This window comes from Buteo buteo, chromosome Z (assembly GCF_964188355.1).
Source record: "Buteo buteo chromosome Z, bButBut1.hap1.1, whole genome shotgun sequence".
In the NCBI taxonomy this organism is placed as follows: domain Eukaryota; kingdom Metazoa; phylum Chordata; class Aves; order Accipitriformes; family Accipitridae; genus Buteo; species Buteo buteo.
The window spans coordinates 219,473-247,429 of record NC_134204.1 but is presented as its reverse complement, the minus strand read 5'-3'; the positions used below and the strand labels follow the sequence as shown (position 1 = coordinate 247,429).

At 41.2% G+C, this 27,957-nt stretch overlaps 1 protein-coding gene across 15 annotated transcripts in view; it reads left to right on the top strand.

Annotated features, from left to right (window-relative positions):
* Nucleotides 1–2,002: 2,002 nt before the first annotated feature.
* Nucleotides 2,003–27,957, top strand: part of ZNF532 (zinc finger protein 532) — a 50,440-nt gene continuing 24,485 nt past the window's right edge. For 2 of the 15 annotated variants that reach the window (XM_075020804.1, XM_075020789.1), the window contains exons 1-4: nt 2,151–2,572; nt 2,921–3,081; nt 17,160–19,519; nt 25,834–26,015. In XM_075020804.1, the coding sequence (XP_074876905.1) occupies nt 17,180–19,519; nt 25,834–26,015 (2,522 nt within the window). In that variant the 5' untranslated portion in view covers nt 2,151–2,572; nt 2,921–3,081; nt 17,160–17,179. The other 13 variants (XM_075020800.1, XM_075020793.1, XM_075020791.1 and 10 more) reach the window with 13 other exon arrangements.

Sequence of the window (27,957 nt, the reverse complement as noted above, 5' to 3'; positions counted from 1 at the left end):
ATTTTTTGAAAGTCAAATACTTAGGGTGACAGACTTTTTCTGCCATGGAGATGTCAAGGACACCTGGCTGGAAGGAAAACAAGTAAATCTGGCTGAAAGACAGCATGCATGAGGACCTTTATGCCATGTATAAACTGTGAAATCCATTAACATTTCAGATATTAATACAAAAGTAGTAGTAGCAGCTGCTGTCTTCTTTATACTATTATGCAAGCCGACCACAGAAATGCAATGTAAGAAAGCAGACTGTAGTTTTCACTTTTTTTATCAAATCAGTTTACTAGTTAATTGGGAAGAAACAGGGTATGACAAATATTATGGCCTAATTCTACAAGTCACTTGCAGGATGAGCCCTAGGCTTCTGTGAGCCAAATTTCATGGCCCTTCTTGAATGTTAAACTCGTGCGAACACAAATCCATTCATTTTTTATATAAATTACTAAATCAATTTATTATATTCAAATTCTATAAACTCATCAGACTCATCGATTGCCACAGTTGGCAATGGAGCAGTTTGCTGTTCTTTTGGTTAAGTGGAACAAGTCAGAATTTGCACCTGCTGAAGCCCCGTGTGCTGGGGTGCGAGCTGCAAGGGTACAAGCCTGCCCAATCGATACCTGTAACACAGCTTCTGGTGGGACATCCTCCCATAAGGAGCTGTGTTAATAATAATAATGCAGTAGGCCTTTATGACTTTGCTGCCTTACCAACAGGCTTGTAAGAGACGTTAATAAAACGTCATTATTTCAACCAGAGTATGTGGTTATGGTCTATATAGTCTGTAAAATACCAAGCTTATAGCATAAACTTCAGATGGCTGTTATATATGTAAAGCCATTAATATGACCCTATAAAGTGGACCATGCAAAACTTCGAATTCTAGAAATCATGCTGCACACTTGAAAGGCTGTCCCATGACAGGAAGGGAGGAAACTTCATATTAAAATTTGTAACAACGGCATTGACGCCAGGTTGCTTCGCAGCAAACTGAAGCCTATTACCACACACAGCTCGTCACCAGAGGCACCAGCCAAAATGGCCACACCATCTCCAGGAAGGGCCTAAAAATTTCACGTTAGTCCCTTTTTGTGAGGTACGATAGCATCGGCCCAGGACAAAGTCCAGGGCTGCGACGTCCTAAGCGCTGCAGTACGCCGAGACGGCTCACCTCCCTGCTGCGGCCTGCGGTAAGGACGGGGACCGTCCGCCCAGGCCGCACCGGCCGGCCGCCTCCTTCGCCGACGCCACCCGCTCACACCTGCCCCAGCAGCAGGAACGGTGTCCCGAGCCCTCGGCTTCCCGAGGAGCCGTGCCGCAGGGCCACACTTGCGAAGCAAGTAAAAGGTCGGAGCTGACAGCGCGTCCTGTTCGCCTGTCCTCTGTTGGCTCGCCGCCGGCGGGCAGCAGCCCTGCCTTGGCAGCTGCGGGGCCTCTGCCCCCCCCCGGGTGCGCTGCGAGGCCCGACGCGCTCGGGGGGAGCGGAGACCCCTTCACAGCCGGCGAGAGCGCGGCGGCGCTGCCGGCCCGGCCCGGCCCGGCGGGCCCCGAGGCGCGGGACCCCGCTGCGGGCCTGCCCGCGGGGCCGGGGCCGCCGCCGGCGTCGTCGTCGTAGACGGCCTGCCCCCGTCCCTGCCGGCAGGGCCGCGGGGAAGACCCGGGGGAGGGATCGGAACCGGCCCGCTGGCGCGGCCCGGGGCGAGCGCCCGCCGGCACCGCTCGTTCCCTTTCGGGGCGGGATTCCCTGGCCGCCTGAGCTCGGCGGGCGCCGGCTGCAGAGCGGGGAACACCCCCCCCCCCCCCCCCGCCGCCACCCCGGGCTGCGGGAGGCCGCGACCTGCCCGGCCCCGGCCTCGGCGCCTGCCCGCGGAGCGCTCGGAGGCAGCGGCAGCCCTCCCCGCCCCCGGCACACTCCAGGGAGCCGTTTCACACGGAATCACACGGGAGCGTCTCCCCCATCTGTGCAAGCCGAGGCACCCCCACCCCCACCTTCTCCTCAGTCCCGGCAGAGCCTCCCTGCCATTATGTTCCACCATCTCTTAGCCAGGCCGCTCCGCGGGCGGCCGAGGCAGCGCGGACCTTAGCCATGCCCGCCTGAGGCCGCCGGCCGGAGCAGCCGCGGCCGGGCCGCGGGGCCGCAGCAGGTGTGTTTGCATGGGGGTGCGGAGTTTGCATGCGGTGGGGGTCGCCTTCCTCCCGGCCCGGCTCCCGCCTCGCCTGCGCGCAGGCCCCGCCGCGCCGCGGGGCAGGCTGCGGCGGAGCGGCCTGCCGGGCCTGCTCGGCTCCTGCTCGGGCCGCGGCTCGGGCAGGGGCGCTTGCGAGGGCGGCGGCTGCCGGAGCCCCCGCGGCCACCCGAGCAACCGGGGCCGGCTGAGCGCGGGGGGAGCGGAGCAGAGCGGGGCGGGGTGCGGGGGGGGGGGGAGATCGCTCAGACGTGGCCGTCCCGCCGCCTCCCCCCCCTTCCCCCCGCTCTCTCCCTGCCGCCGGAGGGGCCGCGGCCTCCCCTCCCCAGGCCTCCCCCGCGCGTAGCGGGGGCCGTTCCTCCCGCCCGGGGCTCGGCGCCGGGCCGGGCTCGGTAGGGCCGACCCCGGGCCGGGGAGCGAGCGGGCCCGGCGGGGTGGTGGTGGTGGTGGTGGGGAGCGCGGGCGCCGCGCCGAGGGGTGGGGGCCGCGGTCCGTCAGTGAGGTGCCCGGGGCCACGGCGGCCCGCAGAGGCGGGAGCAGCCCACCCGGGCTGAGGGGCTGAGGGAGGGCCGGCTGGAGCAGCCTGTGCGGAGAAGACGGGGCTGAGGCAGCGGAAGAACATGGTCGTTTTCCCCAGAATGGGGTGGGGATGAGGGATGTGGAGAAAGTGCCAGATCTCAGCTCTCTCCGCAGGGGAAGGGGGGGGGGTGAAGGGTTGTGCCCGAGACCTCTGCTAACAGTTACAGGTGCAGCCCGGAGAGCAGAGGGGCTGGTTGGTGTAGCCTAGCGTGGCAGCTGGCTTGGAGGAAAGCCTTGCTGAAGAGCCATCTCACGGCAGATCCCGGAGAGGATGGGGCTTGGCGCGTAGGCGGAGGTAGTTACTGGTTTTACCAGTGCAAGGGTGAGTAGCCAAAACAGGAGCGGGGTGCATAACGTCTCGATTTGGGGTGACTGTCAGCCACGCAGGAGGAAGGCCCCGGGTGGCAGAGAATAAAGGGGGAGCGGGCTAGGAGCGAAGCTGCCATGGGCGAAGGTGGGTGCGGAGCCCTTCTCTGGAGGGACTTTGGCACCGCAGGGAGTCGTGACCTTGATTAGGGATTGCCCCAGAGAGAGATGTGGGACCGAGTAAACGGCTGTAATCAGCAGCCATCTTTGCAGGGTGGGAGCCGTGCAGGCTGCGCAGAGCTGTGTCCTGGCCTCCCCCGCAGCTGTGGGTGTGGGAAGGCGGGGGGGGCTGGTCAGGCGTGGGTCTGCAGCTTTCATCCTTTCAGTGCCTCAAGGATAGTTGAATAGCAAAAAAAAAAAAAAAAAAATCAGCTCAGCAGCCAACTCGGTGCTGTGAGGAGGGGGCAAAGGAACTATTTTGCAGGCATCTTGCTGCTGCGGAAATGGATTTCTTGAGGGGAGGGAGGTGCGTGTGTGGGTAATCTTTGTAGTAACACTGTGCAGGGAAGAGAAAATGCCATTCGAGCGGCCCCAGATGCAGCGAGGAGTGGGGAGGGCGGACGGGAGAAGACCTTGATCGGCCACCCCACGGCCGTGGGCATGAGGGGGCAGATGTGACGTTGATCAGCAGCCACCCCTTGTGCTGTGGGGAGCAGAGAGGGGGGAGCAGCCCTTGGTTAGCAGTCTGTCTCCCAGTGCTGTGGCCGAGCCTGCCTGGTGCTGCAAGAGAGATCCTATGAGGATTTTTATTGCGGTCTCTTTGTTAGCTACAGACAGGCACGCACACACTCACAGCTTTCAGCCAGGTTGTGGGAGGTAAGTGGGGGAGGAGAGGAAGGGAGCGTGTGGGGCGGCACTGGGGAGCAAGGGGGCTGCGTGGGCCGGGCACGAGGGGAGCAGGGGGACAGGGCTGCAGCCGTCCCCACCACCACAGGAAAAAGAGCCCCTGCGATTTTCAGGGACTTGTTGGCAACTCAGCGAGGGTTGCCATAGCTTTTTATGTAGGGTGACCAGAACCGGCTGGAACTGGTTTGAGGCAGATCAGCTCCTGAACACAATGCAGTCACTGAGCTACTACAGTGGGATAGCTTCCTCCCTTCATGGCAGCCAAAAGCAGAGGAGCTTGCAGAAAGATACCATCCCAAAACAGTATGTGAATGCACACTTTAGACACACAGCACTGGTATGTGGCAAATATAGTCATAAAGGATTCTGTATATAAATGTACATATTTGCAGTAACTGAGATTACTTTGGCTTTTCGTGCCTTTTTATGCTTAAGGAATGGGCAAGAGCTGAGATTTATGACCCTTATTAAAATATTTTTGCTTTGCAAGGGTGGGACACTGGTTATGCAGTCTATTTTAAAACTAAACTAAATAAAATTGATTGAATGATTTGTAATTGTAGTTATGCTTGTGACTGAAGAATGCTGCTTTGCATGCTGTTTTATTTACAGGGTGCTGTCTTGTGGTTTTCTTCTTTAGGAGATGTTAAGGGGGGGGGGGGTGTTGTGCCTTTCTGTAAGGCCGAAAGGAAACAATATTGTTGTAGAATTGTGCATAAAAGCATTGCAAAGATGCTGTAAGGCATACTCGTTTTCCTTTTTTTTTTTTTTTCCCCTTGTAGGCCTATTGATTGGGGCTGCCTTTAACCCTTTCATATTTGCAGAGGTAATGCGTCTGTGGCAGTAACTGAGCATTGGCTAAAAAAAATCTTTCAAAGGTCAAGGTTCACAAGGTGAGATGTGGTGGTTTGGGTATGAATATAACAATAGCATGAAGGTACATGTATGTGAAAAGTAAATCTGGCTCCTGATTGCACACTTGGCACATTAGTAAGGAGACAATTGTTTAAGTGTTGCTAAAGAAATGCTATTAACGTCCTCCAGTTTTAATAGGATTAAAGCTATTATTTGTAAAGACTTACTGATATCTTGGCTAAATACAGTATTTTCACTGAAATATCTTTTATCCAAATATACGTGTTTTCACAATGTAGTGATATGGAATAGGCCTCTGAGTGACAATCATAAATTGTGGACCACATGGCAGTGAACTGTTCTGTGTTGTATTACAGCATTACACATTCAGAATTATCTGTCTAATTATTTAAAGGTTGCTTGTTTGGTCGTATGTGAGTAGCCCGATACTTACTTCTGAATTAAGGTCTTCAGTGTTAAACATGTACTTAATATAGCCTACATAGGAAAAAAACATGTAAAATAAATAGTATGGATGGCGTTTCTTAAACTGTTGTAACCCAGGGAGGATTTTGCAGCAGCCAAGTGGAAAGATGTATTTTAGAGGTTTGATGGAGCTCCAGTGGGTTATTAGTGGCATGAATTATAATATTGTGCAGTAATGAAATAAGAATAGGAAACCGGATGGGCAGTGCATCAGCTCCTGAGGGATGACTGCTTTTAACTCAAAGCAATGGATAATGGATAGGATTTTTTTTTTTCCCCTCTCATCTAAAAAATAAATGTGTACTTAGATTTGAGCTGGCATTTGTATCTTATAGTGAAAGCTGGAGGATTCAGGGAGAGGGAGAGGCGAGAGAGAAGAAAGCAGTAATGAATATAGCAAAGGGAAGAACAAAGGCTGTTGGAGCTTACACATTGGAACACTAAACATTTTGCCTTGGGGATTCTTTTGCTAGAACTGTTACATCCTATAACAGGAAATCAGCAGCTCTAGAATCTTAACCAGTATGATTTTTAAAAAATCTGACCAGTCCTGGCTGTGTTAGCTGGTTTGGTAGTCTACAATCAAGATAAATATGGAGGCAAAACACTGAAAATGTTCTGTTCTAGTGTGAAATGAGGGTCTTTTCCTCTGTGCTCAGCAGAATAAAGTAGACAGTCTTAAAAGCCTTGAGAGGTTGTGGATATTGGGTAAGTTGTATGGTGGCTGATGATAGGCAGGGTGCCTGCATCAGAGAGTGACAATACAAGGGAATCTTTTTATTTCTGACTGCAGTATATTACGTAAGGTATTTAGATATTAATTGTAGAAAAGTGAAAATAGCATGCTAATAGCTAATGCTAATAGCTAATGTTTAACCTGAAATTACGGTTTTATGGGGTTTAATGCAGCTACAATGTGTGTGGTTTCTCAGATTTGATAGGGCAGTAAATAGCTTGTGTGGTGGAGCAAAATGCCTAACAGATCACTGTGCTGACTTCTGTTCATATTTTTCATCATTTGGATGCAGAGGTTCTATATTTGACTATCGACATCTGTAGCAAAATTATGATTGCAAACATGAATTCTTGTTGCATGATAGGAATAGTATCTATTGCTGCTGATGATGCATGTTCTTTTCCAAGTGTCAGCTAAAATTCATGTTACATGAGAGCACCTTTTAGATTTTTTTTTCCTTTCTACTAGAATAGTAAGCAGTTCTAAAATTGTAAGTTCTTGAATTGTCACAAAATTCAATGTATCTGTTTTGTTTGGATTTTTGAACACAATCTGTACTACGAATTTTTATTTTTAGCAAAGGAGGTTTTGAATTTGCAGGGATTTTTGTAGACTGTAAGATGAGAAACCTGAATAGATGCTGGAGTCTGCAGTGTTCTTGGTGAGTTTTATTTTTTCAGTCTAATAATATTTGTAATGCTCTTCACCAGGAGATTTTGATTTTGCACGTAGGCCAGCTTTCCAGCAGAAAATGCTGCTTAATGCTGGAGGGTTGGTCCTCTGTATCAGCAATCATGATCTCATTTTGCATTGAGGCTTGTCTCAGGTATTTGATCTTGAGAATAAGGGTAATGATTTATCAAGTTCCAAGCCTCTTTTGAATGAATTAACTAACTTTGGTTTTCTTAGAAGTATGAATGTGTGTTAAAATATAAATACGCAGACAGATTGCTGGGAATTTATGTTTAAAAAAAAAACCACCAAAACTTGACCCTAACGTTTTAGGGCCTGTTTGTTGCTAGTGTTGCACAGGAGGGCCCTCCCTGACTTGGAGTGCTCTCACGGAGATTGTCTGCAGCTGCTTCACGCTGTTTATGAGCAAGAATTGCCATCCACTTAAAAAAAAAAAGTAGATTAAAGGAAATAGGCAGGAAGCAAGGGCCATTTAGGATGTGATTCGAATTTGCATTAAATTGGGAATCTCAAAATTCTATTCATTATTGTTGTACATCCCAATTATTCCCGTGTTACTGTCCCAGCCCATTTTACATATAGAAGGACAAAATTAAGCAATTTTTGTAATTAATTTTTAAGTAGAGTGCAAAAAGAATGGTATGGGGATTTACCTGCTTTTCATGAATTCAACTCCATTTTAGGAGAAATTCGGGAAGTTGCTAGGCCCAAAACCTTAACTGGATCTCTTGATAAATACAGGTAGTTTTCATTTGGCCAGCTTTAGGTAGAGTCGGTCTGTTCAGCTCCCCATGGTGTGGGAAAGGAGATACCTTGCTCGTGTTGAAATATCCCTGGTCTTTTTGCCAGCCAAGGGCTGATAATAGTGAGATTTGAACCAGTTGCATGTGGTTCTCTTTAAATTGTGCTGGAGGTGGTTCAGTGGTGGTGCGAGAAGAGGAAATGGACAGACTTCAGAAGATACCCCTTCTTTTTCCCTTCCTGTTTTCTCTGACCCAAAGAGAACTTGAGATACCCATTTTGCAAAAAAAATAACAAAGTTAAAAAATGGAGGAGTTAGGCTACAGGATGAGTCTTCTGAGGAGTCGTAAACTACAAGTAATTCTAATTTGGCTGTCAAAACCTGTGGAAATTTGCTTAAGAAAACAAACAAAAATTCTCAAGAACTGTTTTTACTTCATTTTACCTAGTGCAGGGGAAAAGGGCTCATCTTTTAATAGGTCAGATAAGAAGGATCCATAATCAGATGCAGGATATAGTAGAAAAGAGGACAAAGACAATTACCCGCTCTTTTATAATCAGTTACAGGGGTGGGTGTGTTTTGAAAAAACGGTAGTAACATGCTTACAGTTGTAAAACAACTCAGGCTCCTTTTGGGGAAATCTTACGTGTTCGTTTGACATGGTTTGGTAATCCATAATTGCAAAACTCAGCTAAGCGATAAGCACAAAGAGCACTTCGCCATACCTCACATGAAAGACTGAATAAGAGACTCCTCTGCAGAGATCTTGTATTCCTAAGGCTCTAACCTTGAATCCATGGGCAAACTGATTGGAAAAAGTTTTGCCTGTATGAATTAACAGCAAACAAGGCAGCATAAATTCTCAAGCTTTAGTCTGGCTGCAACTGCATCTGCATTCCGTGCGTGGAGATAAGTATCATCCTTGTGGCCTCTGGGGACTCCCAAATTATTTTGTTTACCAGGAAAAGACAATGTGCATACACATGCACTGTAGGTCGGTCTCTATGCCAGGTTATGGCAATGCACCATGAACATCATGCAAGTGCCATTCAGTATCTTTGTGATATTTTTCCATGACTTCCATCTTCTGCCATCCCAAATATAATTTGCTACCATTGCTTTCATTCCTGGTGTATGTGATTTTGAACTCCCAAAATTTTTATGGAAGAAACTCCTGAATTGAAAAGTTAAAAATACTGTGAACAGTTAAAACCAAACTGCACTTCTATTCAAATCAACAGAATACACTTGGTAATGCATTGACTTTGGTGGTTTTATTGCCTGTTTGTTTTCAGCATTTGGTAGTTTAAAACAACTTTTGCAGCCAGTGTGTGGTTTAACAGGCTTCTGTGGTATTCTAGAACTAGATGAATAAAAGCAGAATGAGTGGAGGGATGGGTTTGTTAAATAATTTTTTATCATTTTGTAAATATTTTAGCAATTATTCTAATGTCTTTTGTGTATAATATTGAACAATATTTTGGATTAATAGTTGGGAAAGGTTGGCATTCAAGTTTATTTCCTCCCTACAGCATCCAGATTTGTTTATAGCATCTTAATTGTATAGCTCGCATGAAAGTAGATCAAAGTCAAATGCAAACTGGTACTGTCTGCTGTGGAAATGGGCCGCAGAGACAGCCGTATAAATCACAACCACTAGCTGCACTTTGTGTAGCTTCTGACCCTGTCCCAATTCCAAAATGTTCTACCTGACCATGGCTTGAGCTGGGATTGTGCTCTGGATCAGCAGCGAATGGGCAATGATTTGGTAAGCTTCCATAGCTTGCTTCCATTTGGTGGTGCACTCTAAGAATGCATTTAGATATTGTCGTAAGTGGATGGTAAGGCAAGTGAATGTGAGTAGGTCTGAATGCTAATTAATGGTTTAAATCTTTTTTACTGTGAGGGTGGTTAAATGCTGGAACCTGTTGCCTTGAGAGGTTTTGGGGCCTCCATCTTTGGAAATACTCAAAACCTGACTGGACAACATCCTGTGGGTCCTGCTACAGCTGACCCTGCTTTGAGCAGAGAAATTGGAATTCTAGACAACCCTTTCAACCTCAGCTGTTCTGAGATTCTGTGATGAAATGCCTGTTGAAAACTTTTTTGGGCTAGTAAAGAATAAATCCTGAAATTCTTCTGAAACTGTTAGCAGCAGCGTTAAACCTGCACTGAGTAAAAAAAAAAGCTAAAAATTTTAATACTTGAAATATTGGGCTAACACTTATCCTCCAAAGCTTTTTTGAGGGGGAGGAGGGAGGAATAAAATTGATAGAATGTTCTTTTAGAAAACCAGAAGTGCGAATTCAGATTTCTCTTCCTCATTGAGGCTCATACATGGAGACAAATTGGATTTTCTTTTTTTTAAGGCAGATAGGTACGGTGTATAATGGTGAAATAGCAGATTGCTTGGTGTAAATTTTAACTGTAAACCACCCCATACTTTACAAAGATGTTTACGTAAGGACTGGCATGACCATATTGATACTATAGATGGTAAATGAGACCTTTATCAAAAGAAATCAAAATGCTGCCTATTATGAAAGTTATATTTCTAGAAGCAGAAATCTGTCTGAATTTTGCAATAGTAACAAGTCACGGGACCTTTGAAGTGAAAAGGAACCTGTTTTATGTGAATATGATAGACATTGCTGATTGTGGTTAAAGTGGGCTCTTGCATATCCTACTTGCCTGCAGAGTATTTCAAACCACACCAAGTTGTGATTTGAGTTGTGGTTCTCATTTCCTGAAGAAGCTTTGGTGGTTAAATTAGCATATTGCTTTTGTCTTTCTTTCAGGTACTTAGCTTTCAAAGTAAATGATCAGAAGTGTTAGTCAATCATTATTACTAATATATGGTGAATAACTAATAAACTGCTCGTAATCTGTGTATTAGGCTGATGTTTGTCTAACGTTAGGATATATATTACTGTAATGCTGATTGAATCACTTAAGTCTTCTCTACTTGATGAAATTTCTTGGCATAACAATACAGAAACTAAAAAAAAAAAAGCTTTTATGCTGGTTAGGCTGGTATTACTCCCTGTGTAGGGATTTTGTTCCAGATGAGCATGATGTTATTTAGGCATCATCAGTTGTGTTTGGAAGTGAAGTAATTTTACCAGATTATCAGAATTTTGTCCTGGAATAGTGTGTCTAACTGGGAATATATACCAGTCTAACTATAACAGAGTAATTGTTATATATGGTTATACCAGAAGTATTCTTCCAGAATCAAGATATTACCATGTGCTAGACACTGAAATGTGGTGTCTCAATGCTCTTGTTTTCACAGTACTGAAAAGAACACTGATTTTCTTTGAAGAACATACAAAAGAAAAGGTCTCTGCCCTAAAGAGTGAACAGTCCACAACTGTATATGGTACAGATGGAGGTAAAAACTTCAGGAAGAGTATAGGAAAAGTAAAGGAATGTAGTCACAAGAACATGAATTCCATAGGTAGATGAAAATGAAAGTTGGGGTTTTTCCTGTTTCCTTAAATAATAAACAGACTTGCTGCTGAGGGAAGCTTCAGTTGAGTAGTTGGTTGAACAAAAGCATGGAGTTACATGTTGTAGTATAGACAATTATGTGGGATTTGAAGGCAAAGGGTAGGAATTTAAATTTAATATGGTAGCAAAGACAGGGCTAGTACAGACAGTTAAAGCAATTACATAGAGTCACTAGACTTGTGGTTGAGCAATGAAGATTTGGATGAGCAGGAGGGTGAGTGTCAAGGAGGAAAAGCTGGTCAGTTCTTTAAAGGTTAATGATGAAATAAAAGAATAAAAATTGAGCATGCAAGACCATGCTTGTGATCCAGAAATGATAGTTAGAAGCCTTCATGCATAGAGAATATTAATTGGAAAAGTATTGGAAAGGGAGGAGGATTATTTGACTTTGCTAGGCCTGGGAAGCTTAAAGTTGTTCTTGTACTTGACAGACAAAAATCAGAGTTTTGAGCAGTTTGGAGATATGACCTGTCTGGGAGCTGCCACATGATTCTGTTCCCTTGTCTTCATTAGGCTGTTGAACTTCCCCAAAATGAGCCTGGTTTGAGTGTTTACAATTTCTTAGCTTTACACCAAAAAGTACCTTTTAATTTTAGCAGCAATTTATAGGCAGCTTGGTCTTTCTTGTAGAGAATACTGTGCCCCATCTGCAGCTGTCCTAAAGCCCAAGCTACAATATAAATCATATTTAGAAAGTGAGAAAAAAATGTTTTCTTCTGTGTGTTTCTCTGCTTCCCCCCCTCCCCCCCCTCCAGCCCTTGGCAGAATACATGAAAGAGTAGGTTTGTTTGTTTTTTCTCATATGGCTAGAGTCCCTCCACTTGGAACGGGTATAGATACAGGGCTTGAGGAGGAGTGACAAAAATTCCATATAGTAAAACAAAACTGCCTTTATTAATCCTTCAGAAGTAGCTATTTACTTCTAAGCCCTGATATTTCTTTGGTTGATATTTATGTCATTGCATATTTGAGCCTTCCTCACATCTACACAAATAGTTGCTGTAAGAAAGCAGTGTTTCAAAATGGTCTCTGGAATCCCTGACAGTAGGGCGGAAGCTCCTGGATGCAGTACATCTTGCAGTTGTTTTCCCCTTTTTTGGATGCAGTACATCTTGCAGTTGTTTTCCCCTTTTTTCTGGACATCAGCCTTTTAAAATCTTTGAATACATCCTTAGACTTTCCATCTTAACAGCCAGGATAAAAAGGCCTCAAAAGGTTTACAAGAATTTAACTATTTCTCAGGGGTGTAGCATCAAATTCTTGTCCTGCTTGCTTCTTCCACTGTCAGTAGTCATGAACTGGTTCTTGTTTTGACATAATTACCCAAGTGAGTGCTTCACTGGAATGTGTTATCAAATGAACTGGAGTAAAAAGGCTAACTGGGAAAAGTAAGACAGTGGAACAGTCAAGGAGTATCTTCCTTTGGCTAAAACCTGTGTCATTTTCTTCATGCTGTTCATAGGAAGCACTTATGTCAGGAGATGCATTTCCAAAGAATGAAGAATGCAGGAGGTCGTGCATACATGCTTTGAACAAAGCATGAACACAAACAAAACAATCTTGGTTTATCCTCGAGAATTTAATTCACACCTTACATTTCAGTAAGACATCGATGCACACATAGGGATGGACCTTGTCACCAAAGAGATTAATGGAAATCATGAAGTAAGTATATTCAGACTCTGCCATCATTAAGTTTTTAAGACTCAGTTGTATCTTCCCTGAAGTCCTATCACCCACCATCAAAAAAGCAGAATCCAGAAGCATTGCACCTCACTGCTCCTTGTAATTCCTATTGGCCATATCTGGATTTTTTTCCTTTTTACTTATTTTTATCATTGAATAGTCAGTAAGCAAAGTAATGGTTGAACTTTTAAAGAAACTGATTTTCTTTAATAACTTTTCTCAAGTAATTCAAGCACCCTAAAGGTTGCAAATCTTATGACAAAAGTGATAGGTGTTTCTTGGCATTCTCCTGGTAAACAGCAGCAGCCAGCCAGGTGGAGAGGCAGGAAATGGAACTAGTCCGTGGGAAGGAAAAGGGATGTTACAAAGGGAGGCTCTCATTTGAAAATTAAATAGTACTTTGGACAGAGTCAATAAATCTAAGAACTGACTCTTTATATGAGTACACACAAAATTAGGGTGTTTAGTTTATTGTATCATCTATCCATTGTTCTTCATAATACATGCTTCAAGTTGGCATTCCCCTCTTTTGAAGTGAATTTTGTTTCTACTATTCAGAAACTAAAAATGGAAAGAAATTCTATTTCAGACAAAGATGTTTGAGAAGGTAGGAGTCTTGCATTGTGTTTCTTTAAATATGTTTTTGTTTGTTTAGTCTGAGGAATGTATCCTTGATTACACACCTTGTGGACTGTTTCTCAGATCAGTTCTGAAGATCATCTTAATGGCAGCCCTCTGATGCTGGGTTTTTACACCTTTGCGTGTCTCTTTGGAGGCACTGAACTTTGCTCTCAGCACTTTAAAAGCAGTTCTCAAAGAAATTCCGGTTCCTGGAAAATAACAGTTTCCTAGGGAACCAGGAGCTTGCCTCGTTTCCCGTTCTGAAGTATTTACAGGCATCATGTTGGCCCAGAGAAGGAATAGACTAACAGCTTGTTGGGCAGCCAACGTTGTCAGTTGATTTTGATCTTGGATAAAAGGCAGAGTTTTATCCTTAAGGGAAGGAGTTACTGCAAGGTTTTTGGAGGAAAAAAAAAGGGAGGAATGTGGCTTCAGAGTCCTGGCAGTTGCGGTGGAAACATGGTTTATATACTGAATCTTAAAATGGTATACTAGCATAGTGAGGAAGAGATGAATAAAACATCCATGTTACAACTTTGCTTGCTTGTTTATCAAGACTGGCTATGTCTTTTGTCCCTTTTTGTTTAACTTAAGATTGCTTTAAAAGTTTGAAGAATGGGAGGGATTCTTCATAAGGGCAGCAGTAATTCTGGGTCCCCCACACAGAAGAAACCATTCCATTCGCATGCTCTGCTAGAGCATGGGAGTTGTTCCTTCTGCATACACTTGAAAGACAGTTGCAACTTTATGCAGTGTGCTGTCTATGGATAAAATTATGATCTTAGCTCTGCAGATCCCTGAATTCTTTGGAGATACCTTCTCATTTTGGAATTAGCCTAACTGAGTTTCTCAGTAAAGGACAAATGTATCTCCTCTGCTACGCAGTTTTGCTCTTAAACATACTTGGATGAAATACTGTGTAAGTGGGCCTTTGCTTAATTCATTGCTATTGCTAAGTGTTAATTAAACTCCAGTATATGTAATTAGAGGAAGTTTTAGACTAGGAAGACTTTCTGTTTCTGTTTTGAGTGTATATAATAATTGTAAAAAGACACCTATGGACAGATGTGTAATCAGAGTGCAAATAATTAGTATTTCGAATCCTGAAAAACTGTGTCAGTTAAGGCTTTGTTTGTGTGGTTTTACATGGATTTGATATGTTTTGGTCTCTGGAATCTTTTCCATTTAATTCTTATAAGAACTTATAAGAAACTTAGAAGAATAACTTCTTATAATTCTTATAAGAACTTTCTTTGTAATCTTGATATTATGTGTGTATGTATTTTTTTGTATTTATTAGATAACTGCCTTTGTAATTGTGGCCATTTCACAGGATCTTGAAATCTTTCAGGCAGAGGGTAGACTAAAGTCCAGGTCTGCAGCACTGTGCGTAAGTGTGGTAGTCATCTTGCTTTGGTATAGGAAGGTGTCTACTGCCACATGTGCTGAACATGATGAGTTAGCTTCTGATTATACTGCAAGAGAGTTGAGCTGTACTGGTTACTTGTCGAGTCTCTTTTCTTAAATCTTTATGTTCATTTTATCCCAATTACTAGTTTTAAGTGCATGAAGGCTAGAAACCTGCTTTTGAATAAATGGATTTAAAAAATGTTAGAATTAAACAAATACACAATAAAACCAGAATTACCAGCATTGTGAAACAATCTTATGTCTGATAAGTATGGATTATAACCATATGCTTTACAAAAGTAGTGGAGTCTTGATGATGAGCATTTACCATGATAGGCTACTATATATTGTCCATTAAGTAAAGGAATTATGAGTTAATTAAGAGAGTAAATTCATCAGTTGCAATGGTATACTCATAATTTTATAAAGAATCACATGCTGAGTTCAGCTCTGCAGAAGGACTTGGTACAATGAAAAGGAGTTAATAAAGTAGACAAAGCAAAAAAAAAAAAATAAAGTGGACCATGTAAATAATTTTCAAAACCATTATATATTTATTTGAAGGTATTACATGAAATGTCTGTGTGTATTCCAGTATCCTTGAGGAATTTTCCTCAGTTGCCTTTCTTAGAGTCCATAATGACTTCCTGGTAGCCACTGTTGATGAATACATAAGTCTTAGAGATTTTTGTCAAGCAAAGGGGTTATGCTCTTTTAATAAACTGCATCTTTCTGAGGAACAGTTAGAATGCTGCCTGTGTTGATAATGATGCGCATAAAAATATATATTTAAACATATATATGCATTTTGATTAGTTTATCTTAGGATTGTTACAGATGAATTCAACAGTCAGCGAGTAGTTTCTCTCCAGAGCTCAAGCTAATGAGCTAAGAGGAGGAGAAAGTGAGCTACTGAAGTTGTAGGATGAATCTCCATTGGCAAGCAGCTTCCAACCGACCTTCTGCAATGGGGCATGTAGCTTCTTGCTTATCTGAGCTCATATGAGGAGCTGGGAGAGCACTGTTGCAGTTAGTCACACTATGATTCTCTGATGGCCTGTGTTAATTGATACTGGAGACAGAACATTGAGCTATATGGTAAGAATGTTTTCCAGCCCTTTAGTGCTGATAGAAAGGCAGGAGGACAGACAGGATGCTTCCTAAATGGGCATTTTCTAACAATAACACTTACTTGGTTAAGTACCTTTTCATGGTGAATGCTAACTTTGGCCTGATAATTACTGAACAATGAAAGTATGTTAAAAACAGCTCTGTCACAACAATACAAATCATACCTGTGCATGGTTATGAAAGAGAATGAAGAAAATGTCTGTCTGTGCTTCTGTAACTGATTTTTGTAGATCTCTACAAGTGATCCCCTGCACACCTCTGCATATTACTGAAACGTCAGTGGAAAAAGGCAAATGTCATAGTGGGATTTAAATCTAAAAGTATACTCAAAGTTATTTTTTCTTTTTACACGACATTTGTAAAGTTTCAGTTTTGAGTTACCTGTTCGGTTTGGGAATTGGAAGGAAAAAAACCCAACAACAGAGGCCAGTGGTGAACAAAAAGAACAGGATCTGGAAAATGTTATCTGTGAGGGGAAAGAAAACCCTAAAGAATTGATGTTGGTTAGCCTAAAAAGGAAAAGTTTGAAGGGAGTAAAGTGCTGTTACAAAGAGGATAGGTGAATAGAACCACATGTAGTTCATTCAGTTTGCATCAAGGAAGATTGAGATTATGTAGTAGGAAACATGTAACAGTGAAAATTGTGAATGACTGGAACAAATTACATTTGAGGTTGTAGAATCTCTGTTATGGGTGGTCTTTAAAGTAGGTGAGACACCTGCCAGGAGTAGTGTAGATACAGCAGATCCTTCATTAGAGTTGCTGAAAAAAAAGCGTTGTGAACACCGGGAGACACTTATTCCCTAATTCTTATAAAGCAATTTAATTTATAGTAAGCAGTGCAACAGTCTTAAACTGTTAGTAGAAACACATTTGTTACCATCTTCAAGATGACTCATCAGGTTGATAATGCAAATGTCAAGGAAAATCTAGACTTAGAAGGAATTGCAAGTGCCTCACGTTACTTTCGTGAAAGTCTAGGTATCTTGTTATAATCATAGTGTATGTGGGAGAGGGTAGGAGGGCGTGTAGGGGAGGGGACAGGAAGAAAGTCACTGAAGAGAATTTTATGCCTAGAATGAAATGACTAGGTCACAGTCTGTGAAGTTGATGTATTACTGTAGCTCTTGGTGTAATAATTTGTCTGTACACTTGCAGTGGAAGACTGTTCTGGAATGTGTAATTTCTGAAAATACTACTTCAGAAGTGAAGTAGCACCTTTTTGCATGGCATATGTGAACATAGCTTATTTTGTGTAAGGCTGTGCTATTAGAGCTTAAAATACTGAGATGATGACTTTCTGCTTATTTTACAGATTTGCTTACAATCAAATACATGACCATGGGGGATATGAAGACCCCAGATTTCGATGACCTTCTTGCAGCCTTTGACATACCAGACATGGTCGATCCAAAAGCAGCTATTGAATCTGGACATGATGACCATGAAAGCCACATAAAACAAAATGCTCACACAGATGAAGATTCTCATGCCCCATCATCATCTGATGTTGGTGTGAGTGTCATTGTGAAAAATGTGCGTACTATTGATTCTTCCGAAGGAGTGGACAAGGATGGCCACCATTCCACAGGCAATGGCTTGCATAATGGCTTTTTAACGTCAGCAGCTCTTGATAGTTACAGTAAAGATGAAGGGAAGTCACTTAAAGATGATGGGTCAGCTTCTGAGACTACACTGAAGGATTCGGCTTTCAACCAGTTTAGCCCGATATCAAGTGCTGAAGAATTTGATGATGATGAAAAAATTGAAGTGGATGACCCCCCAGATAAGGAGGAGATGCGTGCAAATTTCAGAGCAAATGTCTTGGCAGGATCTGTATCTCAGCAGGAATATGACAAACTAAAGGCACTTGGAGGGGAGAACTTGATTAAATCTGGAATCCCAGTTTCAAGTAGTATAGATAAAAATAAAGTTGCTAAACGAGAGACAGAGACAAACTCCATGAATTTAAGTGTCTATGAGCCTTTTAAAGCTCGAAAAACAGAGGACAAATTGCTAAAAGACAATTCTGAAAAGCTTCTTGAAAACAGGGTACTTGATGGAAAACTGAGTACTGAAAAAAGTGAAACGAATCTTGCCAGCATTTCACAGTCGAAAGCAAAGTCATCAGCAAAGCTTTCTTCATGCATTGCTGCAATTGCAGCACTGAGTGCTAAAAAGGCAGCTACAGATACTGGTAAAGATTTACAGTCTAATTCAGGAGAATCTTCTCCATTACCAAAAGACATGGGTGAAAGTCCCCAGGCTATTGAAAAATCACCTGAATCTCAGAGTCTCATTGATGGTGCTAAAAAGCCATCTATCAAACCACCTGATAGTCCCAGAAGTGTATCAAGTGAAAACAGTAGCAAAGGGTCTCCATCTTCTCCTGCAGGGTCAACACCAGCAATTCCTAAAGTTCGCATAAAAACCATCAAGACTTCTTCTGGGGAGATCAAGAGAACTGTTACTAGAGTGTTGCCAGAAGTTGATTTGGACTCTGGTAAAAAGCCAGAGCAGACTGCTTCTATGGTAACTTCCATGACATCTCTCCTGTCCTCGCCAACTTCTGCTGCTGTTCTTTCCTCTCCTCCTAGAGCTCCTCTCCAGTCCACAGTTGTCACCAATGCAGTTGCATCTGCAGAACTTGCACCAAAACAGGTCACTATCAAACCTGTGGCTACTGCCTTTCTCCCTGTTTCAGCAGTTAAAACAGCAGGTTCACAAGTTATTAATTTGAAGCTTGCTAACAATACTACAGTGAAAGCCACTGTAATATCTGCTGCTTCAGTGCAGAGTGCCAGTAGCGCCATTATAAAAGCTGCCAATGCTATACAACAGCAGACTGTTGTGGTGCCAGCATCAAGCCTTGCCAGTGCTAAACTTGTGCCAAAGACAGTCCATCTTGCCAACCTTAATCTTCTGCCTCAAGGTGCTCAAACCACCTCTGAACTCCGCCAAGTGCTAACGAAACCTCAGCAACAAATAAAGCAGGCAATAATTTCTGCAGCAGCCTCACAGCCTTCTAAAAAAGTGTCTCGAGTCCAGGTGGTGTCATCTCTACAAAGTTCTGTAGTGGAAGCATTCAATAAGGTGCTGAGTAGTGTCAATCCCGTACCAGTTTACATCCCAAACCTTAGTCCCCCTGCCAATGCCGGAATAACGTTACCAACACGAGGTTACAAGTGTTTGGAGTGTGGCGACTCATTTGCTCTTGAGAAGAGCCTGACTCAGCATTATGACAGGAGGAGCGTGCGAATTGAAGTGACATGTAATCATTGTACAAAGAATTTAGTTTTCTACAATAAATGCAGTCTTCTTTCCCATGCTCGTGGACACAAGGAAAAAGGAGTTGTAATGCAATGTTCACACCTGATTTTAAAACCAGTCCCAGCAGATCAAATGATAGCATCTCCTTCAAGCAATACTGCTACATCTATGCTTCAAAGCCCTGTGGGAGTTGGCACACATACTGTAACAAAGATACAGTCTGGCATAACTGGGACAGTAATATCAGCCCCAGCAAGTACACCTGTCATTCCAGCTATGCCACTAGATGAAGATCCATCGAAACTCTGTAGACATAGTCTAAAGTGCTTGGAGTGTAATGAAGTTTTCCAAGATGAGACATCTCTTGCAACTCATTTCCAGCAGGCTGCAGACACAAGTGGACAAGTAGAGTATCATATGTTTAAATTCCAATGTTTCATCTATAAGCCTAGGAGACTTTGGATATGTTTTTACTTTCATTTAGCTGTTAATTATCTGAACCTCCATGATTAAAAGTATAAATGAAAACCACAAAAATCGTACAAGCACTTACATAGTGAATGTCAACATTTTTTAAATAAGAGTTTTCTTAGAATTTCTTTAGGCCCTGAAGTCTGAAATTTACACTGTATATTTTTGCTAAAATTTAGCATTAGCTTTCTTACAGCTGAACAGTTTAATACTGAAATTAATAATGGACTTTACTAAGAATTATTAATGATTCTTTCTGTGCTTTGGAATTTGAGTATCCTGTGGAATCCACTTAATTGGCACCCTCATTAACAGCCCACCTATTCAATCTGAATGATAGTTTTAAGTGACTCATTCCTGATTTGTTGTCAGTTTTTATTATTTTCATATAGCACCATAAGTGAGCTAGGCATTCCTCTTATCTACAGGCACTCTAGGCAATGAATAAATGGCACACTGATTCTACTAAAAGGATATGCATGCTGTTTTCTTCAAGTCTTTCTTAAACAGAAGTGAAAAGTCGTGTTCACTAGCATGCATTTCTTGCTGTGTGACCATTTGTTTACTTGTGTTGGCTTTCCTTTCCTCTTACGATTGCTTGTGAGTTAAACTTACAAACCATTTTAAAATTCTTTACTAATGTATGTGGCCTAATCTGAAAGAAACACGTCATTCAATAAAAGTTAATATTAATCAGTGTGCGATGTATTTTATAATCCTATAAGAGTTAAGATTGTTAATTAAATGATACAGTTGGATTTCTGTTGGGGCGTGCCAATTAAAAGGGATTCTGGTGTGTTTCAAAGCATTCAGTAGAGCTTGGTGTTGCAGATTCTTGCTATGTGGGAACCTGAAAACCTGCAAACATGCTCAGACTGGTAAGAAGAAGCACCCCAGGAATATTCCTGGGAATTACACAGCATTGTACAGAAAAAAGGTTTTTAAGTCCTGCAGGTAGGAAAAAATCCATTAGTCATAGAAGTGCAGACAGGTTCCTGTCAGAATCCATTTACTAAACTTAAGACCTGTTCTGTGGCCATGAAGCAGTTAAACTGCACCCACCACTACAGGTAGTAATGTCAAGAGATTTGAATGTGGAAATAATCTTGACTATATGGATTACGTGGCTCCACCTCAGCTCCTACTTTACTAGCTGGCTAGCGGACTTGGGCTGAAATTGCCTGGATTCACAGTGAAATGCCATGTGGGTGAATTTCTATTTGTAAGATACTACAGATATGCCTATGTAAAGCGAGTGTGTTCAAGCGTTTTATCAGAAAGAAGTTAGCAGTATGTATTCCGTCCTTAGATCTTTCTGCAGTTTCGAACAGTCTCTGATGGCTGACCATGAGTATATTCAGCACCAGCTTGAGTTACTTAATACTTGGTAGTTGTTCTTTAGCTAACTGCTTTGCTGGTGCTTATTGGTGTTAGATTTATTTTTTTTTCCATAATAGGTCCATTAGGTATCATTTGGTGTGATAAGATCCAGTAGTCCTTGTGAAAACCCTGTTGTTCTTGGTACTATAAAATCAAGCAATTAAGAAGGCGCCAAGATAAAGCAAGTGGATGAGAGACAGACAAATATACTGAGAATAGGTTGGGAGGATGAGGTAAGGATAAAATGAAAAAAAAATAGAGAACAAAGATGAAGTGATGTACTCGCTTTCTGTATGGACAGGTAAACTAAACAGATTTGTAGAAACACCTTTTGCCCTTTTCTGCTACCTCTGTCTGGTGCTTTTGCCCTGTTGCTGCTGAGTTTGCTCTCTATGCATGTCCTGTTAGATACTGTTTACCCTGGTGATTTACTACAGGAAAGCAACTGAGATCTTCATAGAATGTCAAAATATAACTGCAGTTAGGTGGAAGGATAAGTATGGGTACACAGATAATGCTGTTCAGGGAGGAAAGCTCATGAAGGTACAGAAAGCAATCAGTGTTGCCTACTACCTATCAATGTGTTTGTGTCTTCTGTTGGAAACTTGCTCTCTTTTAAGAGCTGATGTATGGACAAGGCCTTAATATCTCCTTACTAGGCCATGGATTTCCAGGTTTTTTTTAAAAAAAAAAAAAAAAAAGAAGCCTTGTTGGTGCAAAGCACTGGGGGAAAAGAAGCTATTTTCATGTTGTTCCATTTTAAAAGAATACTCTTAATAAATGTAGTTTTAAATGTTCTATGTTGAAATATCCTTTTAAAAGTTAACTTCATATTTTTCTTAGTCCTTTTCATATATCAAGCAGGAGTTTTCAGTTCTGTGCTGTTTTTTTTAACGTTGTGTTTTATTACATAATTTAGTGTTGTAGCTATGCTGAAATGCCCAGTGTAGAAACTGTTTAACTGAACAGTTGCTTTAGTGAGAGCAGTGCATCCTGCTTTCTTGATAAGTTATCTTTTTGTCCATTTTTTGTCCCAAGCATTGCTGCAAGGGTAGTGTTTGCTGAAGAAAGACTCTGTATAGGCATTTATTAATAAACATTTTGGTACTTTTTCATTATATGTTACCCCTTGAAAAGCTTGGATGAGAAATAACTCTGACTTCTGTTTTCCTTCTTAGTGCTTGGCACTGGCTTTTTGTTGTAAAACTACCATTATTATGGGGGGGGGAGAATACAGGAAAGTTAGATTAAATTGATATTTTCACTTTGGAAGGAAGGAAGAAAGAAAAAACCAAACATTTGGATTTTGCAAACAAATAGTAGGAAAAAAGTTATTATTTGCAGCTTACTGTTTTTTCTAGTGCCCACCTAATTGCTCTTGAAATGGAAATTGTATACTGTTCTATGTATACTGTTCTAAGCAGTAAGTAGCTGTTACTTCTTGTTCTTATTAAACTCCTGTTATGAAGGTAGATCGTTTCTTTTGAAATAAACAATAGTAAACCAGCCCTAGCAATTAAAAGATGTTCCCTATAAAGTTGTTACCTTTCTGTAACATTTTACTTCCATTAATATTCCTGTTAAAGGGAATGGGACCACTCACTGACAGGTTTCCTGGCTGAATGAAACCCTCATCTACTTACTGGGAAAAAAAAAAAAAAAGTAGCAAACCTGGGCTAATTAATGTTAATGTTCATCGTATTTACAGATATAAGTGTGTAGCTCCCATGGAAACTACATAGCTCATTTCCCTTCATACTCATAGTTCTTGTATATCTTTATTTTCCACCTCCACCATTTTTTCTTCTAACCCTTTTTTTTCTGAAACTTTGACTTTAAATGCAGGCAGGTGATGATTTTCACAAACTGTGTTTTATTTTGGTATGGGTTGGAATGAGAGAACTGGAAGTTAATGCCACCTTAAGCCCAAAATAAAATGGTAAGCAAACATGCTGAATTTCAGAATTTCACAGTAGATTCTTCTTGTTCTACTGTAATTAGTTAGAATTAAACATTTTACTGTACTCATCAAAATAGCAAACCAGTGGCCTTGACAAACAGCATTATTAGTATTTTGTGTCAGTCTGAGTTACTAGCATTACAGGTGAATCTTGCAGGCTGCTTGTTGCAATATCGGGGAGATACGCTTATGTTGTATGGCTCTGTGGCGTAGCATCCCGGCTTCCTTTTGTAGTGCTGCAGATGAAAGGCTTTGGAAGGACTATGAAAACCCCATATGTTTCTGTTATTTGAGTAAGAAGTGTTTTGCTGTTTTTGTACATAATCAAATACTTCAGAGTCTTCAGTATTACACTGCTGCTTATTAATACATAAATGGTAAAAGATAGACTAGGAATGGTACTGAAGCCAAGTAAATGTGGCAAGCACATTTTAAATAAGAGTTGTGGTTAGTTAAGATTTTGCCTTTAAGCCTGAGCTGTAGACAAAGTTAGCATCCCAAACCAGTTCTGTTTGAGGACATGAGTCGGTGGTTCCAGCCATAGCTGTTTGGTCAGTTGAGGACAAATATTTGGCATTTCAGGGTGAATATTTATATGTGTCTGAACACAATTTCAGACTTACTCTAATCAGGGTGATAGTTCAAAATCCCCGCAGGTAGTTAACCTCGGGCAAAGCCTTCTGCAAGGGTAGGAAATGTATCCATGCTACTTACTAATCTTTTAGGCTGGTAGTAGTGTTAATATTGAACCTGAATTTGAGTAATGGTAGATTTTCTTTACTTCCTCTATTTTAATGTTTTTGCATTTTGCCATCTTGCTGTTGTCGGGACATTTGAGAACTATGTTTGGATGGACACTGTTTTCAAACATATCAGGCCACTATGCTCACAGAGTAAACATTAAAAGTGAACCATATGAAAATACACTTCTTCCTTCTGTATGTGTGACCACAAGATGTCTCATGCTAACATTTCTACTTCAGATTACTGTTTTTTAAAAAAGAATCGAAGTATTTGCATGCTGCCTCAAAAAAAGCATTTAGAATAAGCTATTTTGGAAAAAAGAATAAACATAGAGTGTACAGATTGTAATACAAAAATATACTTGTTCTTAGAGTATTAGTAGTATTGTAAAAATGCTAAAGCAATTAAGTTACTTCAGACCTTGATACTAAACTGTGTTCTATTAGAAAAAAAAGGTAATCCTTTTTTGCAGTGACTATAAAGGCTTTTGCCTTCCGTCTTTGGAGTTAGTGTCTGTCTTCTGTTGATTACATGGGAATAGGGTGGGGATTTTTTACTGGTATAGATGCTAATACTAGTAAGTCAGACTCCTATGAAAGCTATTTCTATAACTGTACTATTTCTTCTACAATGGTAGCTTTGATTCTGCTATTATATGATCTGGATCTTACTGTTTTATAAAAGAGTTTTAAAGGAGAGTTGCCTAAATTGGAAGAAGGGGGTGACTTTGTAAAGCGCCTGGGTTTTAGTAAGAAGCTGTTTTACCATGAGGAAGGGGATTACTTCTTATTTTTTTATTTCAGGATTTCTTCATACATAGGTTAGTAAATAATTTATAATGCAGCTCTGGAGATCTTGCTTTGTTCTATATTCTTGCAAAATGTACACATGACTACATATGCAAGACTCCTATGGACAGCATTTCTAAAAATACGCAAATCTCATGTTAAAAAAATACCCATGCCATGAAGGAGTCTTGGTTTTGTTTTTAAATCTTCATAAGTCACTGGTGAGATTCATAAGTCCTAAGTCATAAGAAATAATAATAATTTGAAAAGCCTTACAAGGCAAACTCTTAAAAAATGAGGTTGAGTTAAAAGGCCTGTTCTGCAAAGACTTGTATTTGTGCTTAACTTTGAGACCATGAGTGTTTCTGTTGAAGTCAGTGAAGCAGCTTTCATGATCAGAGTTAAACAGAAGCATAGCTCCATACAGGATGTCAGGTATCTGCTTAGAGATTTGAGAGATATATTATTGTAAATGAAACATTTTCTGGAATGCTTTTACAGGTTTAACTCTCTGTGCCCTCCAGTGATGGAAAGCAACTGTGAGCAAAAGTGAAGCCAGTTTACAGCTGGGTTATATCATTTGCATTTCATCCCCAAAATGGCACAAAGCACCCAAAAAATTTCAGTGTTTCTGATTTGGCGTATAGTCAACATGTAGTTGGAAGATTTTTTTAAATTATTTTTGTGTAACAAAATACAAGAAAATAATTAGTTTAGTAGGTTACTCCTGCATGTAGAAAGATTGCCCTCTAAAGAAGAGCTTTGTAAATATTTTCTATATCTCTAGTTTTTACTCAGATGCACAATTATGTTGATATAATGCAGATGATGTATTCTAGCCTGAGAAATATATTTTGAAGTTATCTGTGCACTTTCTGCCTGATAACATTCCATTTTATTGGTATTATGGATATTACCATAAGAATTCATCAGGAGCAAGGATTAAAGAAAGTGAAGATAGTATATTTGGTGGGTTTGGGGTTTTTTTTTTACTTTATGTGGTGCACTGAATTAAAACCATAAGATTTGATTCTCAAGTTGTACTTAGGCCCCTTGCACTATTAAAATAATTTTGTGAGGCACCTAAGTAAAATTTATAGAAACCAACATGCATCTCCCATGGTCAGTGATACATGAAAGAGCTTTGTTGTGTCAGAATGGCCCAGAATGCCCAGATGTCTGGTTGGCAATACCTGCCAGCTCTGTCCTACAAGATTTGTCAGTAGGGCCTGCATTTAGTAGTTGCCTACTTCTTTTGGTTCACATCACAGCCATAACATTTAACCTTTTATTTGATATATTACAGTGTTTGACACAAGACGTTGCGTATAGCTGAACCAAACCTTTTGTTTCATCTATTTTGGTTTATCGTTTAGAAGACATGCAATATCTGCCAGATGCTGCTTCCTAACCAGTGCAGTTTTGCATCACACCAGAGAATTCATCAGCATAAATCTCCATACACGTGTCCAGAATGTGGAGCAATCTGCAGATCTGTCCACTTCCAGACTCATGTCACTAAGAACTGCCTGCATTATACCCGAAGAGTTGGTTTTCGGTCAGTATAATGATTACTTTTGTTGTCAATTTATGTATAATTTATGCTTTTAAAAGTAATTTTCCATTTTCATAAGCATTGTTTGTAGAGTACAGCTTCATGGGTTTAAGGTTGTCATGGCAACAATGGTATTAGTACTACAAATTTTGGAATAAATACCACATTAGGATTCTGCTTTGTTTTGGGCATCCTCTTTTGTATGTTATTAAATCAGAATATTAGCTGATCTCATCCAGCCATAAAATGTCAGATTCAGGACTTCACAGTTTATAAGGTCTAGAGAATTCAGATGTATTTTCTTAATTTCAGGTTCTTAAAAAAATCTTCTGAGTTTTTTCAAAACAGTGAATTTTAGATTGTTCTCTCTGGTAGAACAGTCATTTTCAGTATTTACTGCCAGAATTTATTGTCAAGATGCTGATGGGCATACTGCATCTGTCTGGTTGCTCTCTTTTCTGTGGAAAGTCAAGATTCGTCAGCTTTACATCACTTGAAAATTACCTTTCCCATTCAAACAGCCTGGTCTTTTGGTTCTTCTTTGTTACTCTTCGGTTTCCCTTTTATTCTTAAGTTTCCCTGTAATGGCAACTCACTGAGCAAATGGGGATCAGAGGCATTTCATGGAAATGTTAAGTTTTGAAAGGCTTGAAAGATTGTTTTATCCTAGAATTTTACATTCACTGAATGGCAGGCAGCAGCACAGCAAGAGATCAGAAGAGCAACCCGTACAGCCGAGATTCGCTCAGCACTCCTGAAACATTTCCATCCTGTCTGACTGGAGAATGGTGATTTAAAATCTTACCAGTAGGCAGCTTCTTCCCCTTTAAGGTGCCACAAGTTCATTTACTAGGATGGCTGTGAAATCTTCCACTAAGGGAAGAAAGCATTTTTACTGCATCAAGCCAGCTGCTGTGGCAGTTTTCAGACTGAATCCATGGCCTGACATAGCTCTCAGCTCTTTGCATTTCTTTGGGTTCTTCTCTTTTATTCTTTTCTCCCAAGCAGTAGTCTGTCTTGTCCTACATTTCTTACATCTGCTACCTCCACTCTATTTTCCTTCCCTGTAGTCTGTCTCTCTTGGGTTTGTACACGGAATCATCCTCAGGGACTCCTGGCCTGCACCAGTAACACCAGAAGACTCATAAATCCTTCACTGGGAATCTAAACTAAATTTACCAAACTTTTCAAGATGGATCATAAACATCTCATGTCACACTAAGTCAGAATTTCTGTATATGGTGAGACAAAACAAAAAACACCTAGGCAAAGAAAAGCAGTACCTGGAAAGTTAATGTCTTCCTTCCTAGACTCCTCAGCATCTCCTTATCACCATGGTGCATTTGCTTCAGGAACAGCATAACCTGTCTTGCCTTTCCAAAGGACCTCTGTGAGGGAGTTCAGTTTGATTTCAGCAATTTAGGCTAGTTGTCTGAACTAAATCAGCTGAAAATTTCAACCTTAAGTTTAATTGCATCCTTCCAAATTGAAAACAAGAAAGCTGTTAGAGCAGTCCAAGAAAGGAAGGCTTGGTAGAAAGCTGTTAGAGCAGTCCAAGAAAGGAAGGCTTGGTCCTTAAGAACTGTTTAATTGCTGAGGATCATTTATTGTGTCGCATCACTAGAGAATACAGTCCAGACAGGATGGGATGGGGAGGCAAGAAATGCAACCCAGCTCTCTTGAAGTGACACTTTAGGAGTAGATCTGTAAATGAGAGGATCATGCTTTGTACCGCTCTGAAGAAATGTTCATCTCTGTATAAGCAGAGAAGATCTTAACAGACCCCAAAAAGACAAGGACCATTTACTTTAGAAAATGCGTTGGTAAGTGGAGACTAGATAGATATAAACTTGATTAATAGTATTAAGAATGTAAATAAAGTGCTCAGAAAGAAAGGATGACATTTCATAAAATTCAAAGGTGATACATTTTAAAAGGAAAATGG